Source organism: Canis aureus, chromosome 10 (assembly GCF_053574225.1).
Source record: "Canis aureus isolate CA01 chromosome 10, VMU_Caureus_v.1.0, whole genome shotgun sequence".
Lineage (NCBI taxonomy): Eukaryota > Metazoa > Chordata > Mammalia > Carnivora > Canidae > Canis > Canis aureus.
This window is the reverse complement of record NC_135620.1, coordinates 42,315,105-42,340,589: the sequence shown is the minus strand read 5'-3', so window position 1 is coordinate 42,340,589 and position 25,485 is coordinate 42,315,105. Positions and strand designations below refer to the sequence as shown.

At 45.0% G+C, this 25,485-nt stretch overlaps 5 protein-coding genes and 1 long non-coding RNA gene across 6 annotated transcripts in view; 5 read left to right on the top strand and 1 right to left on the bottom strand.

The window, feature by feature from the left end:
* LOC144322277 (uncharacterized) overlaps positions 1 to 25,485 on the bottom strand; it is a 192,224-nt gene that overhangs the window by 144,540 nt on the left and 22,199 nt on the right. Inside the window, exon 2 of the long non-coding RNA XR_013387870.1 lies at positions 22,004 to 22,064. This is a non-coding gene — a long non-coding RNA (uncharacterized LOC144322277). The remainder of the gene's footprint in view (positions 1 to 22,003; positions 22,065 to 25,485) is intronic.
* On the top strand, positions 132 to 695 carry LOC144321677 (interferon alpha-1/2). The gene has a single exon (XM_077910956.1). The coding sequence runs from the start codon at positions 132 to 134 to the stop codon at positions 693 to 695; it is 564 nt and encodes a 187-aa protein (XP_077767082.1).
* LOC144321676 (interferon alpha-1/2) lies at positions 3,797 to 4,360 on the top strand. The gene has a single exon (XM_077910955.1). It carries the CDS (start codon positions 3,797 to 3,799, stop codon positions 4,358 to 4,360), a length of 564 nt encoding a protein of 187 aa, XP_077767081.1.
* On the top strand, positions 7,458 to 8,021 carry LOC144321675 (interferon alpha-1/2). Its single transcript, XM_077910953.1, has one exon. It carries the CDS (start codon positions 7,458 to 7,460, stop codon positions 8,019 to 8,021), a length of 564 nt encoding a protein of 187 aa, XP_077767079.1.
* LOC144321674 (interferon alpha-1/2) lies at positions 11,128 to 11,691 on the top strand. The gene has a single exon (XM_077910952.1). The coding sequence runs from the start codon at positions 11,128 to 11,130 to the stop codon at positions 11,689 to 11,691; it is 564 nt and encodes a 187-aa protein (XP_077767078.1).
* Positions 23,126 to 23,716, top strand: LOC144322791 (interferon alpha-1/2-like). Its single transcript, XM_077913147.1, has one exon. It carries the CDS (start codon positions 23,126 to 23,128, stop codon positions 23,714 to 23,716), a length of 591 nt encoding a protein of 196 aa, XP_077769273.1.

Sequence of the window (25,485 nt, the reverse complement as noted above, 5' to 3'; positions counted from 1 at the left end):
GTTCAGAAATGGAAAACGCGTCTGATGCCTACTTAAGCCCCACACACGAGGGAAGATGCTCAGAGAAGCTGAAGCCGCGGTTCCCACACTTGCCCAGCGCAGCCAGGCCCACAGCCCCTGCAGGATCCCCGATGGCCCTGCCCTGCTCCTTCTCGGTGGCCCTGGTGCTGCTCAGCTGCCACTCCCTGTGCTGTCTGGCTTGCCACCTGCCCGACACCCACGGCCTGCGCAACTGGAGGGTCCTGACGCTCCTGGGACAGATGAGGAGACTCTCCGCCGGCTCTTGTGACCACTACACCAATGACTTTGCCTTCCCCAAGGAGCTGTTTGATGGCCAGCGGCTCCAGGAGGCGCAGGCCCTCTCTGTGGTCCACGTGATGACCCAGAAGGTCTTCCACCTCTTCTGCCCGGACACGTCCTCTGCTCCTTGGAACATGACTCTCCTGGAGGAACTGTGCTCGGGGCTCTCTGAGCAGCTGGATGACCTGGAGGCCTGTCCCCTGCAGGAGGCGGGGCTGGCCGAGACCCCCCTCATGCATGAGGACTCCACCCTGAGGACCTACTTCCAAAGGATCTCCCTCTACCTGCAAGACAGGAACCACAGCCCGTGTGCCTGGGAGATGGTCCGAGCAGAAATCGGGAGATCCTTCTTCTCCTCGACAATCTTGCAAGAAAGAATCAGGAGGAGGAAATGAGACCCGCCCGGGTCCGCACGGAAATGACATTCCCTGACTGATCAGAGCACACTTGCACGTGTCCTGCCGCCTCAGAGAAGCTCACGCCTGCCGTCACGGTGACACGAAGGCAATCGGGTGTCCAACGTGTTCAGGACGGGGCAGCACCATCAAGTCAAGTCGACAAACACCGCTTACTTTCACATAACCTTGCCCATCTCTCTACTTACTACACATTCGCTTATTTATTTATTTATTTATTTATTTATTTATTTATTTATTTATTTGTATTTATGGCTCAACTGGGTTCTCTTTGTATACTAGTAGGTGTACCGTCACTCTGTGATTCAGGGGGAGTGGGGATGCTTTCTATTTATTAAGTTTTTTATTCTTTTGTTCATTAAACCGTTCTCTGCAAGCATTCTTGCATTTGTGGTTTCTTTCGAGACGGAGGGAATCAGAAGAGAATCTGATGAAAGAGTGGATCGTATGACTCTTCTCCTCAGGATTCTGTTACTCTCATGAGAAGTCAACCCATAGTCCTCCTCGATGCCAGTGCGTATGTGCCTGTCAGGCTGAGGGTGCACACGACCGATCCCATCTCCTACCCTGTATCTCTGAGTTCTGTCGAGAAAAAACAAACCTCCAAACAACCAGCAGAGTGAAGTGATGGCAGTCATAGCACACGGTACAACAACAAGAAGAAGGGACATAGGAACTCTGTAGGCAGAAAAGGAAGCAGGCATATCCGGAAATATAATCAAGCAGCACTAGATAATACCTTCCCTATTAGACTGGTGGATGTCCCAGTGCCAATATCCTTAAGAAAATGCCTAGTGGGGTCTGCCAGTTACAAGCCGGTCCGTTCCCTTGAAGCCTAGCAATGGAAGCGCTGCCAAGGGAACAGAGTCCCAAAGGAGAAGTGGTCTCCAGATGGATTCCCTTGTGGATCCTGTGTGGCCATGTGACTTCTACGGGCAAGCCACTCACTGAAGCCCAGAGTCTGTGGGGGCTCCCTCCTTTTTGGAAACTCTCCTCCGAGAGGCCTTGTTGTCTTCTTTTGCTCCTGATGACAGACCATTATGGACCGGAGGGCACGTCCCCGTTACAAGCAGGGGACAGTGGCTGTAGGAACAAGCAAAGACAAAGCGGGAGGATTGGACTCGGTGGTCTGTCTGATGCTCTACAGCAGAAGACTGCCCCCTACAGCCAGCAATGCACTGAGATAGTGACCAGGCCTGGACACCTGGCTTGTGTTGTGTGCATCAGGTTGCCCCTGCTGTGTGATTCATCTCCCGAGGTAAAAACAGGTTTTCTAGGAGGAACGGATTCAGAGAGTGTAAAAAGCCAATTTCCTCAGCTTTTCTCTCTCGCTCTCTCTCGCTCTCTCTCGCTCTCGCTCTCGCTGTCTCTCTCCCCCTCTGGAAAATACAGTGTTCCAAAGAGCAGCGAGGTAGGCAATGTGGTTGGCAAGGTCGGCTAAACAGCCAGATCTTGGTTTCAGCTGAGATCCTCATCTCAGGGCGGTTGCATGGAACCCCACACCAGGCTCCCCACAAGCGCAGAGACTGCAGAGGATTCCTTGTCCCTGGGGCACGTGGGTGGCTCGTTCCATGAGGCATCTGTCTTTGGCTGGATCGCCAGTCCCAGGGTCCTTGGATGGAGCCTGTCATCGGGCTCCTTCTCAGGTAGGTGTCTGCTACTCCCTCTCCTCCCCTGCTCACGCTGCTCTCTATATTGCTTTCACTCTCTCTCTCTCTCTCTCTCTTTCTCTAAAAATCAAGATATCTTTTATGAGTAGTTAGCTGCGCAGAAAAAAAATACGAAGTAGAGAGACTTCTCCCACCTCCATGGTCTGTATCTGCATAGTGTCCCTGGAAATGAACCTTCAGCCACCTGAGGGAATCCCTGTGACAAGGCTTCCAAGATTCTGAGCTCTGTGAACTAGTCTTAGATAGTCCAGTGGTCTGTAGGCTCTCCAAAGCTCAGTCTGGGAGGGCCCCAGCCAAAGCTTCTTGCTTCCTGTTTGTTGTCTCTCCTTGGGCTTTCTTGAGTACCACACAAGAAGCATGGCCGTTGAATTAGTGGAAGAGCCCTGAAATGTGTGCCGAGGAGGGCGACACACCTAGGAATGACAGGCCCCTGTGAGCAGAGGACTTTCTCTCCATCCGTTCCTGGATCTCAAAGTCACTGGGAGAGGTGGCCTTGGCTGACTCGGGAGCTGCCTTTGGCGCTTTGTGGATGTGGCTTCTGTGTGAGCCTGGAGGTGATGTGGGCTTTCAGCATTTCAGAACAAAGAGATTCTGCATGATCGTTTGACTTTACGAAAGTCAGTCAACGCATCAGTAACTGGACGCAGTGCGAAACAGAAAAAAAGGAGTTTTGAAAACACCTTGATGAGTACGGAGTCGCAGGTGAGGCAAGAGATCACTTTGTCAGCCGAGGCAACATGAAATGGCCTTACTGCAGAAACACATGTCAAGGAAGTAATTCAACTCTTCGATTCCGATCAGCAGTTCGGCATCGTTCTAAATTGGGAGAGACTCTGCGTTCATTCTCTTGTCTTTGTAGACATGGTTCACCTGCATATGTGCTTTCCGTATCAGAAATCATGTACCTATCAGTACTCGATAGGTCCCTCTTCAACGTTGGCCATCCCATTCCACGTCGGAAGCCTAACAATTGGCCTTCATGTTTACCAGCGTTAGACATCCTTAACCCTGCGTCGCCTTCACATGAGAAGGGTGAAGCGACACGGGGTTGTGTATGTCCAAAGTTCAGATAGGAGCATGGGACATACACTGTACTCTAGAGACAGCGCATCCGGGTTCCGAACTTTTCTGGATGATGCGTGAAAAGCCAATCCAGAAGACTCTGGAGGCAAGGGCAGTCATGACAAGCACGCCCATGTAGTTGGGAAACAGTGCTCTAGAGCCAGTCGAAAGTGCATCATAAAGGAAAGCAAAAAGAGAAGTAGAAAGTGAGGGAGACGTTCAGAAATGGAAAACGCGTCTGATGCCTACTTAAGCCCCACACACGAGGGAAGATGCTCAGAGAAGCTGAAGCCGCGGTTCCCACACTTGCCCAGCGCAGCCAGGCCCACAGCCCCTGCAGGATCCCCGATGGCCCTGCCCTGCTCCTTCTCGGTGGCCCTGGTGCTGCTCAGCTGCCACTCCCTGTGCTGTCTGGCTTGCCACCTGCCCGACACCCACGGCCTGCGCAACTGGAGGGTCCTGACGCTCCTGGGACAGATGAGGAGACTCTCCGCCGGCTCTTGTGACCACTACACCAATGACTTTGCCTTCCCCAAGGAGCTGTTTGATGGCCAGCGGCTCCAGGAGGCGCAGGCCCTCTCTGTGGTCCACGTGATGACCCAGAAGGTCTTCCACCTCTTCTGCCCGGACACGTCCTCTGCTCCTTGGAACATGACTCTCCTGGAGGAACTGTGCTCGGGGCTCTCTGAGCAGCTGGATGACCTGGAGGCCTGTCCCCTGCAGGAGGCGGGGCTGGCCGAGACCCCCCTCATGCATGAGGACTCCACCCTGAGGACCTACTTCCAAAGGATCTCCCTCTACCTGCAAGACAGGAACCACAGCCCGTGTGCCTGGGAGATGGTCCGAGCAGAAATCGGGAGATCCTTCTTCTCCTCGACAATCTTGCAAGAAAGAATCAGGAGGAGGAAATGAGACCCGCCCGGGTCCGCACGGAAATGACATTCCCTGACTGATCAGAGCACACTTGCACGTGTCCTGCCGCCTCAGAGAAGCTCACGCCTGCCGTCACGGTGACACGAAGGCAATCGGGTGTCCAACGTGTTCAGGACGGGGCAGCACCATCAAGTCAAGTCGACAAACACCGCTTACTTTCACATAACCTTGCCCATCTCTCTACTTCCTACTCATTCGTTTATTTATTTATTTATTTATTTATTTATTTATTTATTTATTTGTATTTATGGCTCAACTGGGTTCTCTTTGTATACTAGTAGGTGTACCGTCACTCTGTGATTCAGGGGGAGTGGGGATGCTTTCTATTTATTAAGTTTTTTATTCTTTTGTTCATTAAACCGTTCTCTGCAAGCATTCTTGCATTTGTGGTTTCTTTCGAGACGGAGGGAATCAGAAGAGAATCTGATGAAAGAGTGGATCGTATGACTCTTCTCCTCAGGATTCTGTTACTCTCATGAGAAGTCAACCCATAGTCCTCCTCGATGCCAGTGCGTATGTGCCTGTCAGGCTGAGGGTGCACACGACCGATCCCATCTCCTACCCTGTATCTCTGAGTTCTGTCGAGAAAAAACAAACCTACAAACAACCAGCAGAGTGAAGTGATGGCAGTCATAGCACACGGTACAACAACAAGAAGAAGGGACATAGGAACTCTGTAGGCAGAAAAGGAAGCAGGCATATCCGGAAATATAATCAAGCAGCACTAGATAATACCTTCCCTATTAGACTGGTGGATGTCCCAGTGCCAATATCCTTAAGAAAATGCCTAGTGGGGTCTGCCAGTTACAAGCCGGTCCGTTCCCTTGAAGCCTAGCAATGGAAGCGCTGCCAAGGGAACAGAGTCCCAAAGGAGAAGTGGTCTCCAGATGGATTCCCTTGTGGATCCGGTGTGGCTATGTGACTTCTACGGGCAAGCCACTCACTGAAACCCAGAGTCTGTGGAGGCTCCCTGCTTTTTGGAAACTCTCCTCCGAGAGGCCTTGTTGTCTTCTTTTGCTCCTGATGACAGACCATTATGGACCGGAGGGCACGTCCCCGTTACAAGCAGGGGACAGTGGCTGTAGGAACAAGCAAAGACAAAGCAGGAGGATTGGACTCGGTGGTCTGTCCGATGCTCTACAGCAGAAGACTGCCCCCTACAGCCAGCAATGCACTGAGATAGTGACCAGGCCTGGACACCTGGCTTGTGTTGTGTGCATCAGCTTGCCCCTGCTGTGTGATTCATCTCCCGAGGTAAAAACAGGTTTTCTAGGAGGAACGGATTCAGAGAGTGTAAAAAGCCAATTTCCTCAGCTTTTCTCTCTCGCTCTCTCTCGCTCTCGCTCTCGCTGTCTCTCTCCCCCTCTGGAAAATACAGTGTTCCAAAGAGCAGCGAGGTAGGCAATGTGGTTGGCAAGGTCGGCTAAACAGCCAGATCTTGGTTTCAGCTGAGATCCTCATCTCAGGGCGGTTGCATGGAACCCCACACCAGGCTCCCCACAAGCGCAGAGACTGCAGAGGATTCCTTGTCCCTGGGGCACGTGGGTGGCTCGTTCCATGAGGCATCTGTCTTTGGCTGGATCGCCAGTCCCAGGGTCCTTGGATGGAGCCTGTCATCGGGCTCCTTCTCAGGTAGGTGTCTGCTACTCCCTCTCCTCCCCTGCTCACGCTGCTCTCTATATTGCTTTCTCTCTCTCTCTCTCTCTCTCTCTCTTTCTCTCTTTCTCTAAAAATCAAGATATCTTTTACGAGTAGTTAGCTGCGCAGAAAAAAAATACGAAGTAGAGAGACTTCTCCCACCTCCATGGTCTGTATCTGCATAGTGTCCCTGGAAATGAACCTTCAGCCACCTGAGGGAATCCCTGTGACAAGGCTTCCAAGATTCTGAGCTCTGTGAACTAGTCTTAGATAGTCCAGTGGTCTGTAGGCTCTCCAAAGCTCAGTCTGGGAGGGCCCCAGCCAAAGCTTCTTGCTTCCTGTTTGTTGTCTCTCCTTGGGCTTTCTTGAGTACCACACAAGAAGCATGGCCGTTGAATTAGTGGAAGAGCCCTGAAATGTGTGCCGAGGAGGGCGACACACCTAGGAATGACAGGCCCCTGTGAGCAGAGGACTTTCTCTCCATCCGTTCCTGGATCTCAAAGTCACTGGGAGAGGTGGCCTTGGCTGACTCGAGAGCTGCCTTTGGCGCTTTGTGGATGTGGCTTCTGTGTGAGCCTGGAGGTGATGTGGGCTTTCAGCATTTCAGAACAAAGAGATTCTGCATGATCGTTTGACTTTACGAAAGTCAGTCAACGCATCAGTAACTGGACGCAGTGCGAAACAGAAAAAAAGGAGTTTTGAAAACACCTTGATGAGTACGGAGTCGCAGGTGAGGCAAGAGATCACTTTGTCAGCCGAGGCAACATGAAATGGCCTTACTGCAGAAACACATGTCAAGGAAGTAATTCAACTCTTCGATTCCGATCAGCAGTTCGGCATCGTTCTAAATTGGGAGAGACTCTGCGTTCATTCTCTTGTCTTTGTAGACATGGTTCACCTGCATATGTGCTTTCCGTATCAGAAATCATGTACCTATCAGTACTCGATAGGTCCCTCTTCAACGTTGGCCATCCCATTCCACGTCGGAAGCCTAACAATTGGCCTTCATGTTTACCAGCGTTAGACATCCTTAACCCTGCGTCGCCTTCACATGAGAAGGGTGAAGCGACACGGGGTTGTGTATGTCCAAAGTTCAGATAGGAGCATGGGACATACACTGTACTCTAGAGACAGCGCATCCGGGTTCCGAACTTTTCTGGATGATGCGTGAAAAGCCAATCCAGAAGACTCTGGAGGCAAGGGCAGTCATGACAAGCACGCCCATGTAGTTGGGAAACAGTGCTCTAGAGCCAGTCGAAAGTGCATCATAAAGGAAAGCAAAAAGAGAAGTAGAAAGTGAGGGAGACGTTCAGAAATGGAAAACGCGTCTGATGCCTACTTAAGCCCCACACACGAGGGAAGATGCTCAGAGAAGCTGAAGCCGCGGTTCCCACACTTGCCCAGCGCAGCCAGGCCCACAGCCCCTGCAGGATCCCCGATGGCCCTGCCCTGCTCCTTCTCGGTGGCCCTGGTGCTGCTCAGCTGCCACTCCCTGTGCTGTCTGGCTTGCCACCTGCCCGACACCCACGGCCTGCGCAACTGGAGGGTCCTGACGCTCCTGGGACAGATGAGGAGACTCTCCGCCGGCTCTTGTGACCACTACACCAATGACTTTGCCTTCCCCAAGGAGCTGTTTGATGGCCAGCGGCTCCAGGAGGCGCAGGCCCTCTCTGTGGTCCACGTGATGACCCAGAAGGTCTTCCACCTCTTCTGCCCGGACACGTCCTCTGCTCCTTGGAACATGACTCTCCTGGAGGAACTGTGCTCGGGGCTCTCTGAGCAGCTGGATGACCTGGAGGCCTGTCCCCTGCAGGAGGCGGGGCTGGCCGAGACCCCCCTCATGCATGAGGACTCCACCTTGAGGACCTACTTCCAAAGGATCTCCCTCTACCTGCAAGACAGGAACCACAGCCCGTGTGCCTGGGAGATGGTCCGAGCAGAAATCGGGAGATCCTTCTTCTCCTCGACAATCTTGCAAGAAAGAATCAGGAGGAGGAAATGAGACCCGCCCGGGTCCGCACGGAAATGACATTCCCTGACTGATCAGAGCACACTTGCACGTGTCCTGCCGCCTCAGAGAAGCTCACGCCTGCCGTCACGGTGACACGAAGGCAATCGGGTGTCCAACGTGTTCAGGACGGGGCAGCACCATCAAGTCAAGTCGACAAACACCGCTTACTTTCACATAACCTTGCCCATCTCTCTACTTCCTACTCATTCGTTTATTTATTTATTTATTTATTTATTTATTTATTTATTTATTTATTTGTATTTATGGCTCAACTGGGTTCTCTTTGTATACTAGTAGGTGTACCGTCACTCTGTGATTCAGGGGGAGTGGGGATGCTTTCTATTTATTAAGTTTTTTATTCTTTTGTTCATTAAACCGTTCTCTGCAAGCATTCTTGCATTTGTGGTTTCTTTCGAGACGGAGGGAATCAGAAGAGAATCTGATGAAAGAGTGGATCGTATGACTCTTCTCCTCAGGATTCTGTTACTCTCATGAGAAGTCAACCCATAGTCCTCCTCGATGCCAGTGCGTATGTGCCTGTCAGGCTGAGGGTGCACACGACGATCCCATCTCCTACCCTGTATCTCTGAGTTCTGTCGAGAAAAAACAAACCTCCAAACAACCAGCAGATTGAAGTGATGGCAGTCATAGCACACGGTACAACAACAAGAAGAAGGGACATAGGAACTCTGTAGGCAGAAAAGGAAGTAGGCATATCCGGAAATATAATCAAGCAGCACTAGATAATACCTTCCCTATTAGACTGGTGGATGTCCCAGTGCCAATATCCTTAAGAAAATGCCTAGTGGGGTCTGCCAGTTACAAGCCGGTCCGTTCCCTTGAAGCCTAGCAATGGAAGCGCTGCCAAGGGAACAGAGTCCCAAAGGAGAAGTGGTCTCCAGATGGATTCCCTTGTGGATCCTGTGTGGCCATGTGACTTCTACGGGCAAGCCACTCACTGAAGCCCAGAGTCTGTGGGGGCTCCCTCCTTTTTGGAAACTCTCCTCCGAGAGGCCTTGTTGTCTTCTTTTGCTCCTGATGACAGACCATTATGGACCGGAGGGCACGTCCCCGTTACAAGCAGGGGACAGTGGCTGTAGGAACAAGCAAAGACAAAGCGGGAGGATTGGACTCGGTGGTCTGTCCGATGCTCTACAGCAGAAGACTGCCCCCTACAGCCAGCAATGCACTGAGATAGTGACCAGGCCTGGACACCTGGCTTGTGTTGTGTGCATCAGGTTGCCCCTGCTGTGTGATTCATCTCCCGAGGTAAAAACAGGTTTTCTAGGAGGAACGGATTCAGAGAGTGTAAAAAGCCAATTTCCTCAGCTTTTCTCTCTCGCTCTCTCTCGCTCTCTCTCGCTCTCGCTCTCGCTGTCTCTCTCCCCCTCTGGAAAATACAGTGTTCCAAAGAGCAGCGAGGTAGGCAATGTGGTTGGCAAGGTCGGCTAAACAGCCAGATCTTGGTTTCAGCTGAGATCCTCATCTCAGGGCGGTTGCATGGAACCCCACACCAGGCTCCCCACAAGCGCAGAGACTGCAGAGGATTCCTTGTCCCTGGGGCACGTGGGTGGCTCGTTCCATGAGGCATCTGTCTTTGGCTGGATCGCCAGTCCCAGGGTCCTTGGATGGAGCCTGTCATCGGGCTCCTTCTCAGGTAGGTGTCTGCTACTCCCTCTCCTCCCCTGCTCACGCTGCTCTCTATATTGCTTTCACTCTCTCTCTCTCTCTCTCTCTCTCTCTTTCTCTAAAAATCAAGATATCTTTTACGAGTAGTTAGCTGCGCAGAAAAAAAATACGAAGTAGAGAGACTTCTCCCACCTCCATGGTCTGTATCTGCATAGTGTCCCTGGAAATGAACCTTCAGCCACCTGAGGGAATCCCTGTGACAAGGCTTCCAAGATTCTGAGCTCTGTGAACTAGTCTTAGATAGTCCAGTGGTCTGTAGGCTCTCCAAAGCTCAGTCTGGGAGGGCCCCAGCCAAAGCTTCTTGCTTCCTGTTTGTTGTCTCTCCTTGGGCTTTCTTGAGTACCACACAAGAAGCATGGCCGTTGAATTAGTGGAAGAGCCCTGAAATGTGTGCCGAGGAGGGCGACACACCTAGGAATGACAGGCCCCTGTGAGCAGAGGACTTTCTCTCCATCCGTTCCTGGATCTCAAAGTCACTGGGAGAGGTGGCCTTGGCTGACTCGGGAGCTGCCTTTGGCGCTTTGTGGATGTGGCTTCTGTGTGAGCCTGGAGGTGATGTGGGCTTTCAGCATTTCAGAACAAAGAGATTCTGCATGATCGTTTGACTTTACGAAAGTCAGTCAACGCATCAGTAACTGGACGCAGTGCGAAACAGAAAAAAAGGAGTTTTGAAAACACCTTGATGAGTACGGAGTCGCAGGTGAGGCAAGAGATCACTTTGTCAGCCGAGGCAACATGAAATGGCCTTACTGCAGAAACACATGTCAAGGAAGTAATTCAACTCTTCGATTCCGATCAGCAGTTCGGCATCGTTCTAAATTGGGAGAGACTCTGCGTTCATTCTCTTGTCTTTGTAGACATGGTTCACCTGCATATGTGCTTTCCGTATCAGAAATCATGTACCTATCAGTACTCGATAGGTCCCTCTTCAACGTTGGCCATCCCATTCCACGTCGGAAGCCTAACAATTGGCCTTCATGTTTACCAGCGTTAGACATCCTTAACCCTGCGTCGCCTTCACATGAGAAGGGTGAAGCGACACGGGGTTGTGTATGTCCAAAGTTCAGATAGGAGCATGGGACATACACTGTACTCTAGAGACAGCGCATCCGGGTTCCGAACTTTTCTGGATGATGCGTGAAAAGCCAATCCAGAAGACTCTGGAGGCAAGGGCAGTCATGACAAGCACGCCCATGTAGTTGGGAAACAGTGCTCTAGAGCCAGTCGAAAGTGCATCATAAAGGAAAGCAAAAAGAGAAGTAGAAAGTGAGGGAGACGTTCAGAAATGGAAAACGCGTCTGATGCCTACTTAAGCCCCACACACGAGGGAAGATGCTCAGAGAAGCTGAAGCCGCGGTTCCCACACTTGCCCAGCGCAGCCAGGCCCACAGCCCCTGCAGGATCCCCGATGGCCCTGCCCTGCTCCTTCTCGGTGGCCCTGGTGCTGCTCAGCTGCCACTCCCTGTGCTGTCTGGCTTGCCACCTGCCCGACACCCACGGCCTGCGCAACTGGAGGGTCCTGACGCTCCTGGGACAGATGAGGAGACTCTCCGCCGGCTCTTGTGACCACTACACCAATGACTTTGCCTTCCCCAAGGAGCTGTTTGATGGCCAGCGGCTCCAGGAGGCGCAGGCCCTCTCTGTGGTCCACGTGATGACCCAGAAGGTCTTCCACCTCTTCTGCCCGGACACGTCCTCTGCTCCTTGGAACATGACTCTCCTGGAGGAACTGTGCTCGGGGCTCTCTGAGCAGCTGGATGACCTGGAGGCCTGTCCCCTGCAGGAGGCGGGGCTGGCCGAGACCCCCCTCATGCATGAGGACTCCACCCTGAGGACCTACTTCCAAAGGATCTCCCTCTACCTGCAAGACAGGAACCACAGCCCGTGTGCCTGGGAGATGGTCCGAGCAGAAATCGGGAGATCCTTCTTCTCCTCGACAATCTTGCAAGAAAGAATCAGGAGGAGGAAATGAGACCCGCCCGGGTCCGCACGGAAATGACATTCCCTGACTGATCAGAGCACACTTGCACGTGTCCTGCCGCCTCAGAGAAGCTCACGCCTGCCGTCACGGTGACACGAAGGCAATCGGGTGTCCAACGTGTTCAGGACGGGGCAGCACCATCAAGTCAAGTCGACAAACACCGCTTACTTTCACATAACCTTGCCCATCTCTCTACTTCCTACTCATTCGTTTATTTATTTATTTACTTACTTCTTTATTTATTTATTTATTTATTTATTTATTTATTTATTTATTTGTATTTATGGCTCAACTGGGTTCTCTTTGTATACTAGTAGGTGTACCGTCACTCTGTGATTCAGGGGGAGTGGGGATGCTTTCTATTTATTAAGTTTTTTATTCTTTTGTTCATTAACCATTCTCTGCAAGCATTCTTGCATTTGTGGTTTCTTTCGAGACGGATGGAATCGGAAGAGAATCTGATGAAAGAGTGGATCGTATGACTCTTCTCCTCAGGATTCTGTTACTCTCATGAGAAGTCAACCCATAGTCCTCCTCGATGCCAGTGCGTATGTGCCTGTCAGGCTGAGGGTGCACACGACCGATCCCATCTCCTACCCTGTATCTCTGAGTTCTGTCGAGAAAAAACAAACCTACAAACAACCAGCAGAGTGAAGTGATGGCAGTCATAGCACACGGTACAACAACAAGAAGAAGGGACATAGGAACTCTGTAGGCAGAAAAGGAAGCAGGCATATCCGGAAATATAATCAAGCAGCACTAGATAATACCTTCCCTATTAGACTGGTGGATGTCCCAGTGCCAATATCCTTAAGAAAATGCCTATTGGGGTCTGCCAGTTACAAGCCGGTCCGTTCCCTTGAAGCCTAGCAATGGAAGTGCTGCCAAGGGAACAGAGTCCCAAAGGAGAAGTGGTCTCCAGATGGATTCCCTTGTGGATCCTGTGTGGCCATGTGACTTCTAAGGGCAAGCCACTCACTGAAGCCCAGAGTCTGTGGAGGCTCCCTCCTTTTTGGAAACTCTCCTCCGAGAGGCCTTGTTGTCTTCTTTTGCTCCTGATTACGGAGTATTTTTGACAGGAGGGCACGTCCCCGTTACAACCAGGGGACCGGTAAGGTAAGGTCGGGTAAACAGCCAGATCTTGGTTTCAGCGGAGATCCTCATCTCAGGATGATTGGATGGATCCCCACATCAGGCTCCCCACAAGGGCAGAGACTCTAGAGGATTCTTTTTTCCTGAGTCGCCTGGGTGGCCTTTCCATGAGGCGTCTGTCTTTGGCTGGATCTCTATCCCCAGGGTCCTCAGTTGCATGTCTCCTACTCCCTCTCCTCCCCTACTCATGCTCTATATATTGCTTTCTCTCTCTCTGTCTCTCTCTTTCTCTCTCTCTTTCATTCTCCCAAAATCAAGATATATTCTATGATTATTTAGCTGCATAAGGAAATTGATTTGAGATAGAGTTTTGTGATATCCTTGGTCTGTATTTGTGTAGTGTCCCTGAAATTGAACATTCAGCCACCAATCTTTGTGATAAGGCTTCCAAGATTCTGAGCTCATTTACATGGGTCCCCTGCCCACCTCCCTAAGGAATTGAATCTCCCTTACTCATAATATCCCTCTCGTTTTTGCTCTGGCATTTCAAAACATTATGTCTGGTATAATGATGACTTGATTGAATCAATTTTTCAAATGTCAGTAGATTTTAGTTACATGTCAACTCTAGAAGCTGTAGTTGATTTTAGATAACCTTGCAGATCTATTTACCGGTGTATATAACAACTTATTCGACTTTTATAAGATTATTTTCACCTTTAAGAATATTATTATACTTTCATTTTATGGTTAGAGAAAAAGTATTTTCTTTATATTTTTCAATTTATTATTTCAGTAAATACTCTGTATAGATAAATCTCGTGTTTATTTTTTTAAAACAAATAATCCGATTTAACTCATTGAGAAAATGTAGAATATAATGCACTTACTCATTATTACGTTATTCATTGTACACGTTAAGAAGAGACTTTCTCTAAGCCAGTTTGTGTGTTGCTGTCAAGATAAAGGTGGACATAACAATCCTGTTTGTAGCATTGAGTGTTTAGGGAAACCAACCTCAAAACAATAGTCATATTGAAGTAGTATCCTTTACCTTAAGAAGTATAATGAGAAGAAGGGGAAATGGAGTTCTCTGAGCACAAGGTGCCATAAGTTAAGTCAGGAAACAATAACAGAAGCATTAGATATCTCCTACAATTGACACCTGTACACCCAAGTGTAAATATTCTTCGGAAAATGGATATTTGTGTCTGTGATTTATAAGCAACTCCATTAACTAATAGCCTAGGAACAGAAGTGGTCACATTACAAGAGTAGGGCATGAGAAAAGTATTTAAGATTGATTCCTTGGGTTTGCCTGGGTGGCTCAATGAGTTAAGAGTCTGCCTTAGGCTCAGGTCATGATCTCAGAGTCCTGGGAAACCACAGCTCAGGCTAGTACTAGTAGGAACACTGAAGCTAAAATTGAAGAATTACTGGAAGTTCCATAGTGATGGGCAGCATCACTATGAGATTGAAAAGCAGCAAGATATCCTATCTGTGGGGTCCACACACATTTTGTGAGTTTTGCCTTTGGGTGCCTCCCCCATGTTCTCACTGTAAAGATCAGAGAAAGATTCTGGTGTTTCCAGCAGTGTAAGGAAAAAAGAAGTCGGGATCCCTGGGTGGCGCAGCGGTTTGGCGCCTGCCTTTGGCCCAGGGCGCGATCCTGGAGACCCGGGATCGAATCCCACGTCGGGCTCCCAGTGCATGGAGCCTGCTTCTCCATCTGCCTGTGTCTCTGCCTCTCTCTCTCTATCTGTGTGTGACTATCATAAATAAATAAAAATTTATAAAAAAAAAAAAAGAGGGAAGGAAAAAAGAAGTCAATGGGAATACTCCCATTCCCCTCCACAAAGGCCTGCCTTCCAGGGAAACTATATTCCCAGAGCCTCGTCCACCTGGGGGAAAGTTAATCCAAGTTCAGCCCTCTTTCCTCTTCCACTCGGGATGGGAAATGCAGAACTGCAAGTCCCTCTAACTTTCCTGTCTCCCCTAGCAGGGTGGTAAAAAAAACCAAACAAACTGGGAAGCTTTTGTGAAGGTCAGAGCTTAGGGACACAGGCTCACTAAAAGTCAGAGCCACAATCATAGGATTAGAGAACACTTCCCATCCCCCATCCCTACTACCACCTAATAGAGTTCCTGTATAATAACAAGATTTCCAAGAGAAAGAACTGTACGTTTCAGCCTTTATGTAAGAAGAAGGCTGTAGGGAAACTCAAAGACAACGGGGAGGTAAAAGCATGGACACAAAAAGAAATTTTAGCCTTTAACACACACACTCACAGCAAAGAGCAAAGACACCCTGAGTCCTAGCAAGATAAATGTAAAACTCAGCCCAAGGCCAATTTATATCAGTTCCCAGTTGTACCCAGTATGTCATGTTCAGCTTTTAACAAAGTTTACAAGGCATGCTAAAAAGCAAAAGACTCAGCCTGAAGAGACACAACATGCACCACAACTAGACTAAGATATGGGAGAGATTTGGGGATTGTCAGATCAGGAATTTAAAATGAGTATCATTGGGGATCCCTGGGTGGCTCAGCAGTTTAGCGCCTGCCTTCGGCCCAGGGCATGATCCTGGAGTCCCGGGATCAAGTCCCACATCAGGCTCCTGCATGGAGCCTGCGTCTCCCTCTGCCTGTGTCTCTGCCTCTCTCTCTCCCTCTCTCTCTCTGTCTGTCTCTCATGAATAAATAAATAAAATCTTTTAAAAAATAAAATAAAATGAGTATCATTAATAAACAGAGGGCTTTAATGTATTCATATTCTCACTCATTTATTCATCGGTTTTAATCTGCTTTGTACAGTATTTAAAATACATTTGTTCAGCAAGATGCCCTTTAAAAAAATAAAAAAATGTATTTGTTCATATAATATCATATGTACCTTTATGATGTATTTGGATGTAACAAAATTTGTTTATCTTATTTGTGTTAAATTTTTTTCTTTATGGAAGTCCTCTCCAGGAGATTTTTTCAATTTGTTTATTTTTTAAAAAAGAGATAGCCTGAATTTGCAACCCATATTGAAGAATGGATGAAAAACTTAAAGCACTCCTTTATTTATCATTTTTTTTCATTTGTTATTTTAAAACAACATATTTCTATGCCAGATTATGTGGTTACTCTGAGCACAGAGAAGTGAAGAAAGCAATCACAAAGCCTACTCTCTTTGAGCTTTCCATTCTGAAGAGGAAGAAACACACCACAATAATCATGCTTAAGAAATTTCAATTGTATTTCATGTTACAATGAGAGGTAGAGAGAGCACCAGAGATTCTTTCACTAGAAGCTTGAATGAGGGATGTCAAGAGGGAACACAAAGCAGATGAACTCTTTAAAGCAAGTGAAACCTCTAAACACAGACAGTCTGCCATTAGATGCATCCTTCCTTGGATCTAGAATCTCCAAATGGAGTGCATTTTGGGGATATTAATCTAGAATTGTTTGTTGCATATTTGCAAATCAGAGTGTGATGATAAACACGTCACTTACAAGTAGATTGTAAAATGAGGAGATAACCTAAAGCTTATGAAAATGTTCAACTTTCAAGGTTAAAAGAAAACAGCCTGCAAAAGGCACAGAGATGGTGTAGCCAGCACAAGTGGGAAGCAAGAGGAGAATGATATTCAGAAAGTACTGATAAGCAACGGGTTTAAACTTGAGGGGCTCTTAGAAAAGGACAGGGCCACCCTGTCCCAATGGATCTGGAAACAGGTGCTATTGATCATTTGGTAAGATCCAATTAGGTAGAAAAATAGGCTGTGTGGACAGTGGAAGAATAAGAATGTGGGTAAGTTGTCTTCTCTTTTTATTTACAGATCAGCATTTCTGTGGTTCCATAAATTTACTGAAAAAAATTTTTAAAGAAGTTCTTGGTTTCTTTGGTTTTCTTTATAGTTTTTCTATTTCCTTGATTTTCACTATTCTCCTTATTGTTTCTTTTTATTTATTTTGTAATTGCTTCTTTTTTTTATAATATTTTAAACATTTTTTTTAAATTTTTATTTATTTATGATAGGCACACAGTGAGAGAGAGAGAGAGGCAGAGACACAGGCAGAGGGAGAAGCAGGCTCCATGCACCGGGAGCCCGACGTGGGATTCGATCCCAGGTCTTCAGGATCGCGCCCTGGGCCAAAGGCAGGCGCCAAACCGCTGCGCCACCCAGGGATCCCAGTAATTGCTTCTTTTATTTCTAGTTTGTTACAGTTGAAGTGAAGAATGCTGGCTTTGGACTTTCCTTCTGCTGTAGCCTGAGCATCTAAAGCCATAAATTATATTTTAATCCTGCCTAGCTACATCTCACAAATTGTGAAATGTTGTAGGTTTTTAAAATTTTTTTTAAATTTATTTTTAAAGTAGGCTCCACACCCAATGTCGGGGCTTGAACTTGCAACTCTGAGATCAAGAGTTGTATGTTCTACCGACTGAGCCAGCCAGGCATCCCTAATATGTTGTGTTTTCATTTTCATTTACTTCAACTGCCCTTGGAATTTCTTCTGTACCCCATGAGTTATTTAAATGTGGTTATTTAATTTCCAAATATTTGGAGATTGTTCAGGTATCTCTCTGGTAGGTATTGTTTTCTATTTTTTTTTTCTACTGCAAGTAAAGAACTTTATCACCTCAATCCTTTTAATTCTATAGGAATTTTTTATGACTCAGAATATAGTCTATGACTGTCCTGAAGAAATCTGAAAAAATACATGCCTTAGGTGTTTTATTTGAAGTGTTTCCCAAACAAAGCTACAGTAAGCTGGTTTCTACTGTTTTCTATTACTTCATATCATTACTGATTTTGATTCTATTCATTCAAGAGATCACCTACTGAGTGGAAGTGTTGATGTGGATTTGTGTGTTTCTCCTTTCAGTTTGTTAGCATATATTTTAAATCTCTGTTATTGGACGTACTCAAATTTAGAATTGTTATATCTTTATGATGAAGAAATAGTTTCATAGAAATTACAGTTCCCTCTAAATGTTTAGCAATATTTATTTTTCTCAAGTCCAAAAGGTTTAATGTTAATAAAATCATGTTAAATTTCTAACAAGTAGTGTGTCCACGGTATAATTTTTCCATCTTTTAATTTTAAGCAATTATGTGAGTTTAAAATGAGTTTCTTGGGGCACCTGGGTGGCTCAATGGGTTAAGCATCGGCCGTAGGCTCAGGTTGTGATCTCAGAGTCCTAGGATAGAGCACTGATTCCAGCTCCCTGGTCAGAGGGGAGTCAGCTTTTCCCTCTCCCTCTGCCTTTCCCCTAACTTGTGCTTTCTTACTCTCTCTCAAATAAATAAATAAAAACTTTTAAAAAATAAATAAACAAATAAATGAGTTTCTTACAGATAGCAGGAAATTTTTTTTGTTGGTTAACTTTTTTCCAGTATGGCAATTTCTGCTTTTTAATGGGAAAATGTAGACAATATACACTTGTCTATGTATACTGTTAGGTATATGTTTTCCTTCTTGCTATTATTTGTTCCTATGGCTCTTTGTTCCTGTCTTTCTTAATTTCCTATCTTTTCCTTGATTAGTCAACAGTTTTTAAATGATTCCATTATATCTCCATTATTGGCTTGTTAGCTATTTCTTGTTTAAGTTTAGTTTCCTTTATACACTTTACCACATATTATTTCCAATTACCACACTTGACCATTTATGTGGCTCTCCACATACTATTGTCAGACTCTTAAACTAGAACGCTTCGTTTGTCACCATTCCATCCTTGGCTGTGTTAGGCTGCTGTGCCTTTCTTATTACTGCCACATGTGTTTTAAACTGCTGGATACATTTGTATTATTTTGTATTAAATGGTTCAATATTTTTTATTGTTTTATATATTTCAAATTTTCCATCTGGTATTATTTTCTCCCTTACTACAAGAATGTCCTTTAACAACTCACATAGTACTGGTCTGATCATGACGAATTCTCTTGGCTTCTGTTTCCCTGAGGAAGCCTTTCTTTCACCTTTAATTTGAAGGATTTCTTTGCTGAAAATAAAATTCCAGGTTAACAAGGTTTTTTTCCCCCTCCTTCAGCCTTTAAACATGTCATTGAATTGACATCTACTTTGCATAATTTCTGTTGAGATATCCAAAAATATTCTTGCCTCTCTTTCTTCGTATGTAACCTGCTTTTGATATGTAACTGTTTCAAGTTTTTTCCATATCACTTTTTCTCAGTAATATTACAATGATGTCCTTGCTGTGGCTCTGTGTGTGTGTGTGTGTGTGTGTGTTTATGCTGCTTGGGGGTATGTTGAGCGTCTTTGATGCATAGGTTGGTTGTTTTAATCTAATTTCAAAAATTATCAGCAATCATTTCTTCAGGTAGTTCTGTTGATCCTTCTCACTCTTCTGGCACTTGAAGAATCTGAGACCCTTGTTTCATGCCATGTTCCTTTTGGACACATTCTTCTACTGTTGTGCATTTAAGGTTCCTGATCTTTACATCTTTACTTGAATTTTCATGTGACTTGTAATATTTGTTCTTGTTTTTTTTTTAAGATTTTATTTATTTATTTATTTATTTATTTATTTATTTATTTATTTATTTATTCATGAGAGAGGCAGAGACATAGTCAGAGGGAGAAGCAGGCTCCCTGCAGGGAGCCTGATGCTGGACTGGATCCCAGGACTCCGGAACCATGCCCTGAGCCAAGGCAGATACTCAAGCCACCCAGGTGTTCCTCACTTGTAATATTTTCAATATTTTCCATCTCTAAAAGTTCCTATCATTTTTATTTGTGTCTTCCCTTTTTTTCTTTCACTGTACCTTGAGGAATAAAGTCACCTTAATTATCAAACTCAAGGAGATGTTGTTCTTTGTCTCAGCATAATGGACAGTTTTCCCGTTTCTGCCAGGAGCATATGTTCAAGCCTTCTTCATAGTGTGACTAAAACTGCACTACTTTCCTTTTTAAAATCCAAACTTACATCAAATCTGTATTCCATTAAGATTTGATTTTCATCTATCATATGACATGAGAGCTGACACTGATCTCTGCCTGGGCTGGCAGGTAATCATTGTGGAATTATTTCTGGACAGTTATTCCCACCATTTGAACATCCGATACATCCTTTATTGTAAACCTGTCACTGATAACCATTTTGGGCATGTGTTTTACCAACTCAGTTACCTTATTTTCCTCTTTCTTACACTGCATTTTCTGTTGTTATGACATGCAGCTAAATTTTTCTACATAGAGATTGATATGCCCAGAGTTGTCCATTGATTCCTTTCTTCCTAACTAAATTGAGTTTCCATCTTTAGGTAGGCCAATGACTTCAGAAAAAAAAATGATAAACTCTTAGACATTAATAAATAATGAATTTGCAACGAATATAATGGCCAAGGACACTTCTTCATAAGATGAAAAAATGAAAGTGAGTCAGAAACTTTCTCTTTTCCAATATCTAAATGCCAAAATTAGGTGAAAATCCATAAAAAGCAAAAGTATCCTCAAAAAAGATAGCAAGAAAGTATGTAAATTTGGGATTAAAATATGAGAGAATTTCAAAGTAAGAATTGAAAGAAATATATATGACATGTGATATAGGATGGTACTGCATCTAGACTTTGCTAAGAAATCTAGATGTTTGACCCTGAATAATTCACTTAACCTCTTTGGACCTCAGTTTCTCAAATGTAAAGGAGGCTGGTAATGTTCCTTAAGTTGTGAGTATTAAATAATCTAGAACACTTAGCAGCACATAGCAGAGTATTTTCCACTGAATGAAACCTTAAGAGCTGGTGGCTATTTTATTATTTATTCATAAAGATCTAGAAGAGAATAGTGAACTTCTTCTAGTCTTCTCTGTTACTGACTGCAAAATGATGATAGTCTAAAAATCAGAATCGGGAACCAATGCCTCATCAATTACATACAGAATAATATAAGAGGTATACATATATAGTATATGATATACATACACTCTATATTCTGATACCTAGCTCATTTCTCCCATCCTCCCTGCTTTCCCAGATCCCATCCTTTCACTACCATATCACAGTGTTTCCTCCCCCCTACCCCCCAGTGTAGACACCCCCAGTGAGCTCTGCCCTCCTCACTCACTCCTCATTAACCTGTCCTGGCCATTCATGCAGCTGCTTCCTTTACCCTTGTGGTTTCTTGCTGGCAATTTTACTTCCAAGTACAAAAGCCACTAACGGAAACCAAGAGTTGTGCAAAAGTTCTAGGTTTTTGGAGACTCTCTTAGAAGAGGCCTTGTTCTCTTATTTTTCTCCTAGTGACAATTTTTGGACATGAGGGAATGTCCGTGCTGAAGTAATGTAACAATACAGTAGAAAAAAAGGAACTAGAAAGCAGGATCCTTTTACTCTGTGACCTGTTAAAATATTTATGAAGGAAGAGAGCCATCTATCTGGCCTAGATGGACAAAGACAATGACCAAGTCTGGAGACTTGACTTGTGCTCTACAGAAGCCTGTTTCCTGGCAGGAGATTTTCCTCCAGAGCAAAAAAGGCTAATTTCTGGAAAGAACAGACTCCAATTGGTAAAAAGCCAATTCCTTAGTTTTATACATTTTTTTTAAAAACATACTTTTCTTTTTTTTAAAAGACTTTTATTTATGCATGAGAGACATAGCGAGAGAGAGAGAGAGGCAGAGACACAAGCAGAGGGAGAAGCAGGCTCCATGCAGGGAAGCCTGATGTGGGACTCGATCCTGGGTCTCCAGGATCAGGCCCTGGGCTGAAGGTGGCGTTAAACACTGAGGTACCAGGGCTGCCCAAAACATACTTTTCTTAAAGAGCAGTTACCTTCAAAACAAAATTTAAAGAATATCAAGATTTTCACATGTTCCCTGGTTCTGTATATGCATAGTCTCTCCCATTATCAACCTTCCCCCCCGCAGGTGGAATAATTTTCACAATTGCTTCCAAGCATGTAACAATTAATTGTTAGGGTGGTGAACTAATCTGAAATATTGCAATGATCTGTGGCATTCCAAAGCTTGACCCTGGAGAGGCCTAACGAAACCTTCTTCCTTAGTATTTAATGTCTCTAATTGGGTTTTCTTGGGTACCACACAAGCATTGACATTGAATATTTGGAAGACACAAATTGCCTGCAAGATCAGTGTGACAAGCCTAGGAATAGCAGGAATACTTTAGGCTTGCAAGAATTTCTTTCCATTATTTCTTAGACCTCAAAATCTTCCTAGAGAGGTGATCTTTGCTTACTTTTGAGCTGCCATTGGCTGTCTTATAGATGATACTTGTCTGAGCCTTGATGTCATGCTGGCTTTGGCAATTAAAAACAAATAGATGATATTTTATGATTTAATTCTATTAAACTTATTCAACATATCAGTAATTATATAATGCTAAACAGAAAAAATATTCTGACATTACATAAAAGAGTATCTAGCAGCAGGTGTAGTATATAGAATTGAACAGTTTAAATTATTAAAATTAATACAATTAATAAAAGTTAAAAATTATTTTGTAATATGAGGCAACAATACACTTCAATTATCCTAAGGAATGTTAATTCTTTAATTTTTCACTAGCTTTTAGCAATTGGGAATAATTTTAAATGTTTAAATACACTGAAATCATTATTATGTCTTTTTAGAAATTGTTAATTTGCATATGCACCTTATCTATTTCAATTTGTATGAGTAAAGAAATGAGAAGTCACTCACCAAATTTAGTTTACGTACTTAAACATCAATAGCTGTAAAATTTAACTTTTAGATAAAAATCTTTAGTCATCCTCAAACCTGTATTAGGTAAACTTTACACTTTCTTTTTTACATATAAACCACAGGTATAAATACAACACATAATTATATGTACTATGTATCCATGCTATTAAGTATTCTAGGAATGTTCACTAAAAACATCCAGAAAGGGTTGCCTGAGTAGCTCAGTGGTTGAGCATCTATCTTTGGCTCAGGGCAAGATCCCAGGTCCTGGGTTCGAGTCCCATTTGGGCTCCCTACACGGAGCCTTCTTCTCCCTCTGCCTATGTCTGTGTCTCTGTTTCTGTGTGTCTCTCCTGAATAAATAAATGAAAACTTTTAAAAAAATAAATTTTTAAAAACCACCCAAAAACACTCTGGAAGCAAGAGGCATGAAAAAAAAATATAAATGGAAGGGAACAGTACTCTAAACCCATGGAGAAAGTGCATAAGGGAAAGCAAAAAGAGAAGTAGAAAGTGAGGGAGACATTCAGAAATGGAAAACGCGTCTGTTGCCTACTTAAGCCCCACACACGAGGGAAGATGCTCAGAGAAGCTGAAGCCGCGGTTCCCACACTTGCCCAGCGCAGCCAGGCCCACAGCCCCTGCAGGATCCCCGATGGCCCTGCCCTGCTCCTTCTCGGTGGCCCTGGTGCTGCTCAGCTGCCACTCCCTGTGCTGTCTGGCTTGCCACCTGCCCGACACCCACAGCCTGCGCAACTGGAGGGTCCTGACGCTCCTGGGACAGATGAGGAGACTCTCCGCCGGCTCTTGTGACCACTACACCAATGACTTTGCCTTCCCCAAGGAGCTGTTTGATGGCCAGCGGCTCCAGGAGGCGCAGGCCCTCTCTGTGGTCCACGTGATGACCCAGAAGGTCTTCCACCTCTTCTGCCCGGACACGTCCTCTGCTCCTTGGAACATGACTCTCCTGGAGGAACTGTGCTCGGGGCTCTCTGAGCAGCTGGATGACCTGGAGGCCTGTCCCCTGCAGGAGGCGGGGCTGGCCGAGACCCCCCTCATGCATGAGGACTCCACCCTGAGGACCTACTTCCAAAGGATCTCCCTCTACCTGCAAGACAGGAACCACAGCCCGTGTGCCTGGGAGATGGTCCGAGCAGAAATCGGGAGATCCTTCTTCTCCTCGACAATCTTGCAAGAAAGAATCAGGAGGAGGAAACGAGACCCGCCCGGGTCCCCACGGAAATGATTCCTTCTGACAAATAATACCACACTTGCCCTGTTCTGCTCTCATTTCTGCTGTAATGGTGACATGAACAAAATCAATTTGTCATGTGTTTTCAGAAAAATTAAGTGATATATCAACTCTAAAAGCACTAGTTGCTTGCAGATGTCTATTTTTCTATTTAAATATTTATTCATGTAAATTTTTATTTTTATATTTTCATGTAATATTATGTGCATCTTTACAAGGTGGCCAATAAAATAAAATTCTTCTTTATATTTAAGTCAATTTATTGTTTTTTTTTTCTTTATTGGGCTTTTCCTATGGGAAGTATTTTGAAGACTACCACAAAATCTAATTGTGCATCTTGATTGAAAATTGGCCAGAAGAATGCACTGACCCACCATATTCCATTAACATCAGAAGTCCTCTAAGAAAAATTGTCCATGTCCTTTAGAATATAGGACATGACACATACAGTTCCTGATGTCTATATCTTTGGTTTTGTAGGGATAGAAACCTAAAAATAATCTCATCGTTAATATTATATTGAAAAGGGGAGAAAAGTGAATTCTCTCACCTGATTCTAGAATGGAGAATCTCAGGAAGTACACATAAGAGCTGTGGACCCCTCCTGAGGTGACCGGTAAACATGGAAGCACAAACGCCCAGTGTCAGGGGAGAGGTGAGCTAGTATTAGGCAAGAAACGCCATGGCTGAGGTCTGTATCTAGCACGGAAAAGCCAGAAACAGAGGTGGCCATGTGGGAAGACAGTGTAGTGTGAGAAGAAGACATGAATGTAGTTCTAAGGATCAACCATCAAAGGGAGGGGGGAAAAGAGCCACAAGGAGACAGTGGAATCATGGCCATAGAGTACATGGATAACAAGACAGGATGGTGAGGAGTGTACTTAAGAAAATAAATGTGCTTAGAAGAACACAGTGGATTCATGGAAGTTGTAGGTTGAATCTGCCCACTACTTCAGAATAACTGAAGCCACTGCTGACCTTGCTGAGAGTGGGTTTTATGGATGAGTAAGCAGAAATCACACTGGAGTAGATGGGAGCATAAATAAGAGAAGTTAGTGCCTTTGAAGTGAAGAATATAGTGTGGGATTTGGTAATGATGGGGTTAGATTTTCTGTGACTACTCTGACCCTTTATGTCATATGTCTTTTCTGAGTGAATTCATGGAATTGACGTTCTAGTAAATCCTCTCAATTTGTTTAATATTGTATTTATTTAGAATCATGACTTAATGACTTACAATGGTTATCCTGTCTTGGTCATTATGATCAGCTTGTGAATCAGCAAGCTGTTTATCTTGAAGAATTCACTAGGTAGAAAAAGATAACTCATCATTCCTCATGATAACTCATCACACTATCTCTTACCACTTTAATGATCCTGGAATTATTGGCTTTATTAATTAGGTTACTTACCTTATCATTATGACCCTGGTTAACCACAACCCATGATACTACATTTCTTTTTTCTAGAGTTTGGTAGGATAAGAATTCTTCTATGTTACTAGATTGTGATGTTTCCTAATTTTATGAACATCACAATTTTGGGTGGATCCCCAAATGCCAAATTCTGATGGCCATAAAGACTGACAGACATCAGTCAATAATGAGAGTGGAAGCAGAGTCAAGTATTCTCTTTCTTTCTTAATTTAAATTTTAAAAAAATTATCGAAATCAGCTGAAAACACAACATAATAATGGAAATGCATAGAATGAGAGCAAGCCCTGTATCATTCAGAATTAAAAACAATTTAACACTTATAAAAG

Bases quoted from the DNA above. Each gene is read 5' to 3' on its own strand.
- LOC144321677 (XM_077910956.1), top strand. From the start codon at position 132: ATGGCCCTGCCCTGCTCCTTCTCGGTGGCCCTGGTGCTGCTCAGCTGC.
- LOC144321676 (XM_077910955.1), top strand. From the start codon at position 3,797: ATGGCCCTGCCCTGCTCCTTCTCGGTGGCCCTGGTGCTGCTCAGCTGC.
- LOC144321675 (XM_077910953.1), top strand. From the start codon at position 7,458: ATGGCCCTGCCCTGCTCCTTCTCGGTGGCCCTGGTGCTGCTCAGCTGC.
- LOC144321674 (XM_077910952.1), top strand. From the start codon at position 11,128: ATGGCCCTGCCCTGCTCCTTCTCGGTGGCCCTGGTGCTGCTCAGCTGC.
- LOC144322791 (XM_077913147.1), top strand. From the start codon at position 23,126: ATGGCCCTGCCCTGCTCCTTCTCGGTGGCCCTGGTGCTGCTCAGCTGC.